The 13,396-nt window shown below is 37.6% G+C and overlaps 1 protein-coding gene across 1 annotated transcript in view; it reads right to left on the bottom strand.

The window, feature by feature from the left end:
• Positions 1 to 12,342: 12,342 nt before the first annotated feature.
• TEX15 (testis expressed 15, meiosis and synapsis associated) overlaps positions 12,343 to 13,396 on the bottom strand; it is a gene marked incomplete at both ends in the record, with an annotated part of 38,789 nt that continues 37,735 nt past the window's right edge. The window contains 2 exon segments of the mRNA XM_079726643.1: positions 12,343 to 12,490; positions 12,492 to 12,665. Coding sequence (XP_079582769.1) covers positions 12,343 to 12,490; positions 12,492 to 12,665 — 322 coding nt within the window.

Below are 13,396 nucleotides of genomic sequence, written 5' to 3'. Positions count from 1 at the left end.
GGACTTCTTCATCATCCCAAACAGCAACTTGGTACCCATTTAAACAATAATTGCCATTTCAGTAGTTGTGGCTCGCGGGCTCTAGAGCGCAGACTCAGTAGCTGTGGCGCACGGGCTTAGTTGCTTTGCGGCATGTGGGATCTTCCGGGACCAGGGAATGAACCTGTGTCCCCTGCACTGGCAGGCGGATTCTTAACTGTGACACCAGGGAAGTCCCTGCTTATCAGTATTATCACCAGTCTTCTTTTCTACAGGACAATTGGTAAATCTTTGTCCAATATTAGAGTGTAAGATTTATCTTTCCACTTATATCTTTTATAAGCAACAGTGGTAATAATAAAGAATATATCTGGTCTTTGACCCTGCTTTCTGGCACAGAGCTTCCAAAACCCTTGGAATTTCAGAGTGAGAGGAGTATCTTTGTTATACTGATGAGGTAGGTGACTCAGGATCAGGGCTGGTCACCAGAAAGACCAACCCTGTGACTGGTCAGCCAACTTTGGGCCAGCCTGACCTCAGGGGAGGGGATAGGGCTGGAGATGGAACTCATCCATGTCATCAAGGATTTAATTACACATGCTTCTAACGAAACCCCAGTAAAAACTCTGGTCACCCCAGCTCTGTGGAGCTTCCCAGTTGGTGACCACATTGATGTGGTGGTGGGCTGGTGAGATGCCTGGATCCCACAGGAGAGGGCGCAGGACCTCTGCAGATTCCTCCACTCCTAAAGGATATTTCTCAGTTTGGTTGCTCCTGACCTGTATCTTTTATAGTAAAACTGTAATTCTAAGTATAATGTCTCAGTGAATCCTGTGAGTTGTTCAAGCAAATTACTGAACCTGAAAGGGTTGTGGGAACCCCCAAATTTATAGCCTAGTTAGGGTACACCTGAGGCTTGTGGCTGGACCCTCAAGAGGGGACAGTCTTGTGTAGGCCTTTGCACTTCTCTTGTGGGCTCTGTGCTAACTCCATGTAGTGTCAGAATTAAACTGAATTACAAGCACTCAGTGTAGAACAGTGCAACACACTATTTAAGTTTTAAAATGTCTTTTGTAATTTAAAAAAACTATTAAACAGTTTCTAACACATCTTTTGACAGCTGAACTTATGACATTTACAGTCTTGGTTACAACTATATTTAACTTATTGTCATCTTAACACTTTAAAAGATAAATTTTAAGTTGCCATAGTTACATGATAATTTTTTAAATGCATGGATATAATTTATATTCTTTCATAGTTTGCTATGGAAATTAACTCTCCACTTTCTTTTGAGCCTCAGATGCACAAGTATAATTAATCCTTTTATTTTATGGCACATTGTGAACATGTCTGTGCAAAAACTCGTTTTCCCCTCTCATCCCTGATACACAGTTTCATTTCTCTTCCTTGAAATGTATCCTCTAATGTTTTTGGTATATACACTTAAATTATCCATGTAAAATATATAGTATTATGTACTTAATATGCATAAAAATATATTCGTATAGTTCTGTACATTTCATTGTTTCTAACTTCTTTCACTAAATGGTGATTATTACTGTATTTAGTATTTGTATAAACAAGCTATCATGTTTAAATCTAAAATGCTTAAAATATAGCGTTCTGTTCACCAAACAATATGGTTTTAAAAAACATTAGCTCTGATTATAGTAGCATCTTCTTGTCTATCATAATCACTGTCTTACTTGCTTTGCTTCTTTCTCCACGATTTTCTTTAACGTGTTCTCATCTGGTATGGGACTCATAACACACCATGCATACCAAGGGCTACACATGAAACCTTAAATGTGGTGAAAAAGCCTTTCGGACAAACATACAATAGTTGAGAAAGGTTCACATTGAGTATTAACTGTGATATCAAGACACCTATCCTGTTTTTGACACTCGGAGCACTTTTAAAAATGTGAGGATTTCCCTGGCGGTCCAGTGGTTAAGACTCTGCACTTCCACTGCAGGGGGCGCAAGGTTCAATCCCTGGTCAGAGAACTAAGATCCCGCATGCTGTGTGGCCAAAAAAAAAAAAAAAAAAAAGTCTGTGATTGTAATGTAATATTCTATGTATTTTGACCAAGACTTTTCCTATACACCACGTTGTTAAAATGTTACATCAAGCTTGGGGGACATATTTTTCCCAATATTAAACTGGCTGAAAATATATCAAGGAATATATCAAAGCAGGGTCTTGAAAAGATATTTGTGCACCAATATTCACAACAGCATTATTCACAATAGCCAAAAGGTGGAAGCAACTCAAATGTCCATCAGGAATGAATGAATAAAAATGTGGTCTCTACGTACAACGGAATAGTTTTCAGCCTTAAAAAGGAAGGAAATTCTGACACACCCTACAACATGGATGGGCCTTGAGGCCATTATGAAATAAGTGAGTCACAAAAAGATGAATACTGTACAACTTCATTTATGAGGAGTCTAGAATAGTCAAAATCATAGAGACACAAAGTAGAATGGTGGCTCCCAGGGACTGGGGGAGAGGGGAAGGAGGCATTGTTGTCTAATGGGTTTACAGTTTGTTTTGCAAAATGTAAGATACAAGTTCTGGAGACTGGTGGCACAACAATGTCAATCTACTTAACACTCCTGACTGCACTGTTACAAATGGTTAAGATGGTAAATTTCAAGGCTCAAGAGGGAGGGGATATGGGGATATATGTATACATACAGCTGATTCACTTTGTTGTACAGCAGAAACTAACACATCATAAAGCAACTGTACTCCAATAAAGGTGTAAAAAAAAACAAAGATGGTCAATTTCATTTCACTACAATTAAAAATAAAAAATAAAAAGGGAGCCCTGCCAGGAATACCTTAACCAGGGATACATTCTGTGGAATGAGCCTGTACTTCCTTTCACTCCTGTGGCTAACCCAGGGTTGGGTCAAGGGATGATGCCAAGTCACTGCCCTACACTGACAGATGCTCAAGAATGTTAAATCTATCACGTCTGTCTCTCTTTTTTTTAAAAATTTATTTATTTATTTAATTTTTGGCTGCGTTGGGTCCTTGTTGCTGCGCGCAGGCCTTCTCCAGTTGCGGCGAGCGGGGGCCACTCCTCGCTGCAGTGCGTGTGCCTCTCATTGTGGTGGCCTCTTTTGCTGCGGAGCATGTGCTCTAGGCGCGTGGGCTTCAGCAGTTGGGGCACGAGGGCTCCAGAGCACAGGCTCAGCAGTTGGGGCGCTCGGGCTTAGTTGCTCTGCGGCATGTGGGATCCCCCCCGGACCAGGGCACGAACCCGTGTCCCCTGCATTGGCAGGCAGACTCTCAACCACTGCGCCACCAGGGAAGCCCCGTATCATCTCTCTTTATCAACTTAAATCATCCCACGGGAGGGGGGTGTGATGTATGTCCCTCTCACTTCCCCATGATACCTACACCCACAAATGCCATATCAGTAGAATACTTTGTTATATTCTCGTATGTGTTTCCTCCATCTAAAGACCTTATTCTCACCTTTCCAGCATGTGTAACTCAAACAGATTTTCAAGACTCACCTTAGGGTTGTCTTACTCATAAAAAGCGTTCCTAAATCCAGTTGGATTCATTATATGATTAATTATATGGTGATCCTCTTAAGACCTGTACACCAAGCACTAGCATCTGTCACACCTCACTTTATTTTCACGGTTGGTTTCTTGCATGCCCCTCTCACTCTACACAGATCTTCCAAGCGAGAAATGTCTCACTGATTTTTCAATTCCAAACGTCCAATCACACAGCTAAGCCCAGCAACAACAGAATGTGCTCCATAAACATTGGTTGTTCGTAACTTGGTACTGTATCTACATTGAATGGAATGGATTTTCACTTTTGACTTTATGAAAGTAAACAAACTATTGTCATTCTCACCCTCAAATCTTTCTTTGGATTTTTTTGACTCTGACTTGTATCCAAAAGAAACACTCATGATGAAATGTCATTCATTAACAGATTATTTTTACTTTGTCATTTGATGGATACCAGTAGATGGTTATAGGAAAAATTTTTTCATTATTGCAGGTTCCTGGGTCAAGAACCCAGAACGCAGGGTAAGAAAATTAGTTTTTAGTCTGACCTAATATTTTGCCCTGAAAAATTGGTGGAAGACCACAAAAGTAACCTAGCTGACTCAGCAGGTTCTATGCGTGCATTTTTCAACAGATGGCATATTTGAAACATTTTTTTATGGTTGACCTGTAAGAAAGGTTAAGAGGGTGGGTGTATCTCTAAGAAGCTGTCACAGAAATAATGGTCTTGAGATAGTTTTGAAAATAAGGAAGGAGGAATGGAAGGTAGAGAGCCTGCCTTTCACCAAAGGTTACTGGAGGATAAGCTTCAGGATAGCATCTGAAGAAAGTGGGAGCACAGTCAATTTTGAGAAAATTGTCCTTTTCATTAATATTCAGATGCAGTTGTAGAACACCCTGGTTGAGAATCAGTGGATTAGGAGTCAGTAGTTACTTGATTTAGCGTAACTCCCAATACGAAAAATGCATTCACTTCTCAATATAACTAAAATAATCTTAGCCAAGGGACTAGAATTATTTGTATGCACATAGAGACATTGTTTCTTAATCATATGTGAAAAATCTCAAATTACTGTATTGCTCTTTGCACATTCTATATGCAAAATTTAAAAGAAGGGATTATGTATCAGGTTCACAAGTTGATGGCTGGAATTTAAAAAGCAAATAACATGTCAAAGGAGAGAGATTAAGACAGATCTTATATTCTTTTCAAACCAACAATACTGGAAATATTAACTGATGTTCACAAAGATGACTTGAGGTGCAAAATATCTTTTTTTAAAAAAATATTTTATTTATTTATTTATTTGATTGAGCTGGGTCTTTGTTGTGGCAGGTGGGATCCTTAGTTGTGGCATGCGAACTATTAGTTGCAGCATGCATGTGGGATCTAGTTCCCTGACCAGGGCTGGAACCCTGGCTCCCTGCATTGGGAGTATGGAGTCTTATCCACTGGGCCACCAGGGAAGTCCCGAGGTGCAAAATATCTTGAAGGGCCTTCTGAATGAATGCATTCATAAAATAAGGGATTAACATTTTCCTTTATGGGGTTGATATAAAGATTAGTTGATACACACACAAGCAGAATAGCATACCTTTAGCACAAATCAAATCATATGTTCAGTAATTGCTGAGTGAATACAATCTTTGATTAACCATGCTCAATTAACTATACCAGATTTCTCAAAACATAGATTCTCACATTTAAAAAAAAGAAATGAAGGAATTCCCTGGTGGTCCAGTGGTTAGGACTCTGCGCTCTCACTGCCAAGGGCCTGGGTTTGATCCCTAGTCGGGGAACTAAAATCCCATTAGCTGCATGGTGTGACCAAAAAAAAAAAAAAAAAAAAATCTGTCATAGCTCTAAATTATTCTTACCTAACAAAGGAAAATAGACTTTAAAAATGAAAGGAATTACAAATCCTAAGATAAATGGAGTTTCCTGTGACAACAAATTAGAATGCAGTGTATTTTGAGATTTAAGTGTTCCACAGGATATTTCAAAGGAGACTTCTTACAAGTACCAGAGGGATTCTTTTAACGGTTAGAAGATTCAGAAACAAGATGGTAACAGTAAAAACAGACAGCAGATCTTTCACCCCAAGAAATGAGTAAAATTTATATCCTCACAAAACGTTCCTCTCTTAATCTCTATCTAATGAGTTCTTTTAAATCTTATTCCCACATGGCATTACGAATCAATGACCACTTACCTTCTCAGTTTCTCTTCATTAGCACTGCTAACTAAGAATTTGCAGTTACTTGGGGCTTCCCTGGTGGCACAGTGGTTAAGAATCCGCCTGCCAATGCAAGGAACATGGGTTTGAGCCCTGGTCCGGGAGGATCCCACATGCTGTGGAGCAACTAAGCCTGCGAGGCACAACTACTGAGCCCGTGAGCCTAGAGCCTGTGCTCTGGAACAAGAGAAGCAACCGCAATGAGAAGCCCACGCTGCAACAAACAGTGGCCCTCACTGGCTGCAACTAGAGAAAGCCTGTGAGCAGCAACGAAGACCCAATGCAGCCAAAAAAAAAAAAAAGAATTTGCAGTCACTGCTCCTAGAATTGTAACCATCAGATCTAGTTTAAAGAATGCTTGTCTTCTAAGAATAACTTAATTTTCTTCCTCCACAATCCTTTTTTTCAAACTGCACGGATAATTGGGAGTTTATCATGGTACTCAAGCAATATCAACATTGTATGAATTGAAATCAAACTATGCCTGTAAAAAATTTTAATAGCTTTAAAATACCACATAGACCTGAACGTAAGTTAATTTTTCTCCTAAAATTACTCCCATTGAAAAGAATATGGAGCCTTACTCTATTTTGAAGACTTAAGCCCATTACTTTAAGGAAGGTCTTTGGGGAGGAAATTAGCTCGAAATGACTTCAACCAAAAGTAATTTTAGATATGTTCACAGGTTTAAAAAGCATACATCTCAAAGAATTTAGAAGTGAGGATGATATGCTTTGGAAAACTCTGTCATAGGGCTCCAAAAAGGTCTGATGATGTCAAAAATGCACGAGAGGACACTGAATGAAACTGTTCTATGTGTTAAAAAAAAAAGAATTTAAAGTATTTTTATATAACATACAATTGAAATTTAAACATTTCATTTATATCTCTAAAAGTTTATATATTTCAGCTTACCACAAAACTTGTTTTGAGGAATCGTCTCATTGGGGAAATGGAAGTACAGCCTTACATTTGGCTAGATTCAGAACTCAAGTTTTAGAGGCACTTTTACATTATGCATATTAATAGAAGGCAGACTGATGTAACTAAAATATATGAATATGAAAGTTAGTTTGATTACCTCATCAAAGAGGCTCCCCTGAACATTTCAGCTTACGGGTCATCCAGTAATTCTCTATTACTTTGTTTTGTTTTGTGTATGTCACTTCTCACAATGTGAAATAAACTACTGTACTTACATATTTATTACTTGTCTCTCTTGACTGGAATGAGAACGGCATGAGGGCAGGGACTTTGGCTTGTCCTATGAAACTCCGGGCAGGAATGAAGTTTGTCAGAGTCAGGGGAAAGGAAAGAAGGAGATGAAGGTGGAAGCAGCTGGAGTGGATGGAGTGTCCCAGCAGTTTATTTAATCAAATTCAGTTCTTTGTGGACTCTTTTTCTTATAATGAGTATACGTATAAACAAAAGATTATACGTATATTTGCTCATTAGTCAAGAAACACAAAAGGAGAAAAAAAACCCTGAAACTAGAAGGACTAGAAGGAATTCAGCTTATTCAGATAATTCTTCAAGTTCCAAAACAATAATATTTACAGACAAGCAGGTAGTTTTAAAAATAACGTTCATGGGCTTCCCTGGTGGCGCAGTGGTTGAGAGTCCGCCTGCCGATGCAGGGGACACGGGTTCGTGCCCCGGTCAGGGAGGATCCCACATGCCACAGAGCGGCTAGGCCCGTGAGCCATGGCCGCTGAGCCTGCACATCCGGAGCCTGTGCTCCGCAACGGGAGAGGCCCGTGTACCGCAGAAAAAAAAAAAAAAACATTCACTCAAATTTTAATTTGTTCTTTTTTTTAATTTTTAGAACCAAGACACATACTTGAGGGGAAAAAACACTCCATTTTCCCATGTTCCGTTTCAAAGTGCAGATTTTAAAATATAACTAAATATTTACAAGGTTTTTTTTCATTATCTTTCTTTCAAGAAAATAAAACTCAGGAAATAAAAACATCACAAAGACAATATCAACAGAATCTGCAAGTTGTTTAAAGCAAGCATCCTTAATTAGAATATTTAACTTTTGGTTTACCTAATAGAAACATTGTTAATACTAAACCTGTAACATCTTTCCATAACCAAACATAAAACAAATGGCTGAGGCAAAGTCATTCTTTGAATAACAGTTGATATTACTTCTTTAATACCTGTTCAGGAGTTCTGATTTTTACAGAATATTTCCAAATAAAACAACTATCTGGACAAAAAAATATGTTATTTTGATATTGCTTTAATTCTGTAGTATTTTTCCTAATTCCTGTTTTGTTCAGTTGCAGTTCTTTGCTTGACTTTCCCCTTTTAAGATCTGTTTGTTAGAGAAGAACCCTAAAGTACTCTGGACTCCATCCTATTTGGTTAATGTGATTAATGAGGCTTATCCTGGGGGATCTTAGTGTTTTTCTAAATTGAAAAATTAGCTACTCTATAATAAATGTGGCTGAATCACACTCTCTTTGGATGCCTGTATTAGATAACATAAAAAGTTTGCTAACACAAAAAGGCTGCGAAAACACTGAAGCTTTGCTACCTAGCTGTTTAGATTTAGCCAATGCAAATCTCTTATCACATTTTAGAGCCCACTAGCACTTGAGAGTCTATCCAGTTGTGAGGGATCTTTCTGACTTGGATCTTACAGAAACCAGGAATGGTTGCTGGTGGGCAGAGAGGTTGCTGAAGACCACAGTTACACACTATAGCCCTGTTGTTTAACGATGATTATTACTGACACTTTTTACTTTCATGGAATGTTGAAAAGGAAAAAAAAAATCTATGATCACAGCATTAAAAAACTTGTATTTGTGCTACATTATTTAAATTACTGAAATACAACTAAACTAATGGCATAAGCTAAAGACATAATTCCCTATTATTTGCTATAAAATCACTAAAAGAACCGTTTAAATTGTAAAATACAAATACAAAAGAAATAATCTTGTGGAAAGGGCCCTTCTGGAAAAAGGTGTTAAAAGTGCTTTAATTTCAATATAATGATCTAAAACTGCTTCAAACATAAATATTTAAAAAATCTCTACTCAAGGACAAACACTGAAAATATGTAAACCTAGTTCCCTATTAAAATATATTTTGCAAGTAAAAATTAGAAAATATTAGGCTTCCCTGGTGGCGCAGTGGTTGAGAGTCTGCCTGCTGATGCAGGGGATACGGGTTCGTGCCCCGGTCTGGGAAGATCCCATATGCCGTGGAGCGACTGGTCCCGTGAGCCATGGCCGATGAGCCTGCGCGTCCAGAGCCTGTGCTCAGCAACGGGAGGGGCCATAACAGTGAGAGGCCCGCGTACTGCAAAAAAAAAAAAAAAAAAGAAAATATTGAAGTTAAAGGAATTTGTCACACTAGACACAGAATGGTAAATTACATAAAGTATCAGGAATTATAAAATTATTGGTTTAATGATCAATCTAAGTAAAAAAAAAATCCTACTTTAATCTAAGTCAAATGGCACAACACTACCGTAAACAATGCATCAAAAAATATCAGAGACAGGGCTTCCCTGGTGGCACAGTGGTTGAGAGTCCACCTGCCAATGCAGGGGACACAGGTTTGTGCCCCAGTCCGGGAAGATCCCACATGCCTTGGAGAGGCTGGGCCCGTGAGCCATGGCCGCTGAGCCTGCGCGTCCGGAGCCTGTGCTCCACAACGGGAGAGGCCACAACAGTGAGAAGCCCGCGTACAGAAAAAAAAAAAAAAAAAAAAAAAAAAAAAAAAATATATATATATATATATATATATATCAGAGACAAAAACCTTGTTTTGAAGATTTTACTATTGCTTACCCTCATATTAAATGTTACATTTACTCTCCTTATTCCATTAGAATAATCCCAAAGAAAATCTTATATAACTGTAATAGCTGTGATAGCAACATTTCAAAAACTAAATTTCACAATATTGTTAATGTTTCTGAATGCTAGGTAGGTACTGAAAAATAGCCTAGTACAGAGTCGCTAAAATAACTGCATGGAAATTATTTTGGTATTTTAGATGCCAGAAATTGATTTCCTATTGCATTATATGATACACTTTTGCATCTAAACATTTTATCAAGGGCTATAAGGTTCATAATTTACCACATTTACATTTATTTTAAAATGTTAAAATAAAAAAATATGTAAGTAAAAAATACTTGGAAAAACTTGTTAAACCTCTTTTATTTCAGTAGACAAAAGAACTATCTCGAATGTCCTGGCTGAAAGGGTTCTTGATACCATGGAACTGGAAGAAAAAAAAAAAGCACAAAGATTTGAGATGAATTAATGAAGCAGATGGATGGTACGTAATAGGATAGTGGAAAGAACCCAGTTAATTTAGAGCCAAAGAGATCAGAGTTCAAACTGCACATCTGCTCTTTACTAGCCATGGGATCCCAAGAAACTTAACAGTATTGCAGTATTTAAGGCTCTCCAAAGAGTAGTTTCCTCATCTGTAAAAGAGCAATAACATCCTTGCAACTCTCTCATGTATCTTGTGAGAATTAAACAGAATAAAGGATGTAATGTGGCCCGCACACAGGGCTCTCTCAGCCCTTCCTTTAGTTCCATTATGGTGCTGAATACAAGTATCATGAGCACAACAGTTGGAAGTGGGTCATAGGGATTTTCACATCTTCAGAAGGATGTAGTTCGTTGTAATACAACCAAAGAAATAACAATTAAAATTTTTGAGAACCAAAGCTGGATTTGATTCCAGATAGCTTTCTTAGCATCACAAACAGCTTAATTATTAAGAACAAAAGAAAGCTCAAACCACGAGACCTTTATGAAACAATTTCATTCAAGATTTCCTATTTCAAAAATTAAAATGTCTTTAATTTGTAGGTTTGCCACATCTATTATGCTTGATGCATTTATCATTACAGCAGCTACAGCAATATATTAATCAAAAAGGAAAAAGCAGTCATATACCCTGCCCCTGCTTTCTCATCTCCTTTATAGTTTTTCTTCAGGCTATGATTTAGCTGAAAATTTTTCAGTCCTGTTTAAACTCATTTAGTGGGGCAGGGAGGGAAGGAAAGGATACATAGATAATTACACCACCACAAAATACTCATATGTGAGAAATGCACACAAAAATACTGTGGAAGTAGAAGAGGCATTCTCACATGAGAAAACAGAGTAAGAAGTTCAATGTGGCTTGAATACAGAGGTGGAAGTGGTGGGAAATGCGGCTGTCTATGCAGGGCTGTCAAGGGCCCTGTGTTCCAAGCTAAAGTATTTGAATTTTATCCCACAGGTTATAGGGCACCAGTGGCAACTCCAATGTAGAGATGCTGCTGTCAAAAGGTTTCTTAATTAGAAATAGAACTATACTAACAGCCTGCTTCTTGTCCAATTCAGACTAAGGAATTAATTAATTCAATTAATTTTTTCTACTTATTAGTTTGTAAGATAACCCAGGACTGAGAAAGAACTTTTTAAAAAAATACAATTCAGCACATTTATTGAACTCTCTAAATATTTTAATGAATACAAAACCTTGTTGGTTTTAATAGGTTTTCTTCCTTCTTTTATACTGTAGTTAACACCAAGTTGAGGCAAAAAGCCAAATCAAAGCTTTAAAAATATTTTTTGGCTGAATTTGCATGTGGTGTTTTTCACCTTATATATATACAGACACACAACCTACAAAACTGATTTTCCTTGAGAAACAACTTTTCAATTTAAAGAAATTCCTTGCATTTCCCTGTTCAAGACATTAAGAGATGATTAACTTTATACACAGTACATTTTACCTCTGTTGGTAGAATATTTGGGTGCTAATGTAGTTTTTGCAGAATTAGTAATAACTTCTAAAATTTTGCTTTAACTATGGTAAATATACATGTCAACTTAATTAAAAATTATATTCTAATCATGATATTCTATAAACAGAATTGTGTTTCAGAGGAAAAATTTCAAGTCCCCGTGGCAAACTACCAAGTTGTTCTACTAACACATTTCAATTAACTCCATTCACTTATGCTACGATACTATATTAGAATACTGTTATTAGATACTATCTGATTGAAGTTCCTTTTTCCACCTATTTACTCTATTTTTTTCCTTCATTTATCAAAAAATGAATGTTCACAATATGAAATCTAGAAAATAATGAACAACACTCTCCACAAACTCCAAATTTTATCACTCACAGGGAGACAAGTTAAAATGTTAGTGTACTTTATTTCCGTATCTGTATGCATTTCTTTATTTATGTAAGTAAGTTTATACAATATAGTTTTAAAAACTGTCATTAAAAACTTTTATAAACCCTTCAATGGTTGCATCATATTTCAATAACTATAATTTACTTTAACTATTATTCCTTGAAGTTGGGTTTTATTGAAGGACATATTTAGTGATATTACCAATTCTTTTTTTCTCAGTCTTTGACAACTAGTTTTCCACTGACAATGTAATTCAACTCTGCCTGATTTTAAACAATTCTACAAGTCTACACAGAAAAATGTGCCATCTATCACCACTTGTTGTAAATTCCACTTACATAAATGTACAAAGGTAAAAGTGAAAACTCTACGAAGCAAGTACTGAACTTGTGAAACTCACCGTTAAGTCCAAGGAACTTTTGGAAGCACACCCAAATCAGGAGAGCAAGGGTATGCAGCGACCGGTTGATGGGAAACATACTGTGAAAAAATTGGCTGCTGAAAACTGTAAACAGGCATTTGAGATTGAAAATGTCCACTCACTGGCAAAGTCATTTGCCTGTCGTTCCCCAGCAAAGTAACCAAAATATTGACAGTACAAAAGATTAGAATGTGTATTTTGAACAGTACCTGTAACTGCAGTCAACATCCCAAAAGGAGGTGGCTGTACTTCATAGGATGTTATTCCCTGGTATGTCGGGGTAATGGAACTGCCACAGCTGCTGCTGTAACGATAAACACACCAAGCAGAGTAAGGATATGAAGTTCCAAATGACTGCTCAGAAGAATTATATACTGGGGTACATGCAGACTGTGGAATTTCGTTCCAATATGTGGCAGCATTCTGAGTTAAAACTTTTGAATTCTATTGTTCAGAAAAAGAGTATTCTACTGTTTGATTCACATTAAGGGTCACGTTCTCAGACGCTTGAACAGGTGTAGTACTGGAATTCAATGTATCCTTCTTATATTTTTCTTTTGACTCAGTTTTTGCAGGTTGTATTTTATTTGCAGAACAGGAATTTTGTTCTGGATATGTATGGGTTCTGGAGAACTGGTGCATTTAGAATTTTTAATGGATGAATTTAATATTTCATTATCTTGAGGTTCAAAGTCAGTGTCATTCATTTCTAAATTGGCATTGATATCCCTCACAAAATAGAAAATAGGCTTTGAGAGCACTGATGCATTAGGCAGAAGAGAAGCACCAGTTTCTGGTTTTTTTTTTTTTTTTTTTTTTTTTTTTTTTTTTTTTTTTTTGCGGTATGCGGGCCTCCCACTGTTGTGGCCTCTCCCGTTGCGGAGCACAGGCTCCAGACGCGCAGGCTCAGCGGCCATGGCTCACGGGCCCAGCCGCTCCGCGGCATATGGGATCCTCCCAGACCGGGGCACGAACCCGTATCCCCTGCATCGGCAGGCGGACTCTCAACCACTGCGCCACCAGGGAGGCCCCCAG

The sequence above is a fragment of the Hyperoodon ampullatus genome, assembly GCF_949752795.1.
Source record: "Hyperoodon ampullatus genome assembly, chromosome: 20".
Taxonomy (NCBI): domain Eukaryota; kingdom Metazoa; phylum Chordata; class Mammalia; order Artiodactyla; family Ziphiidae; genus Hyperoodon; species Hyperoodon ampullatus.
Note: the sequence above shows the minus strand (reverse complement) of the source record. Positions and strands in the feature narration are given on the sequence as shown.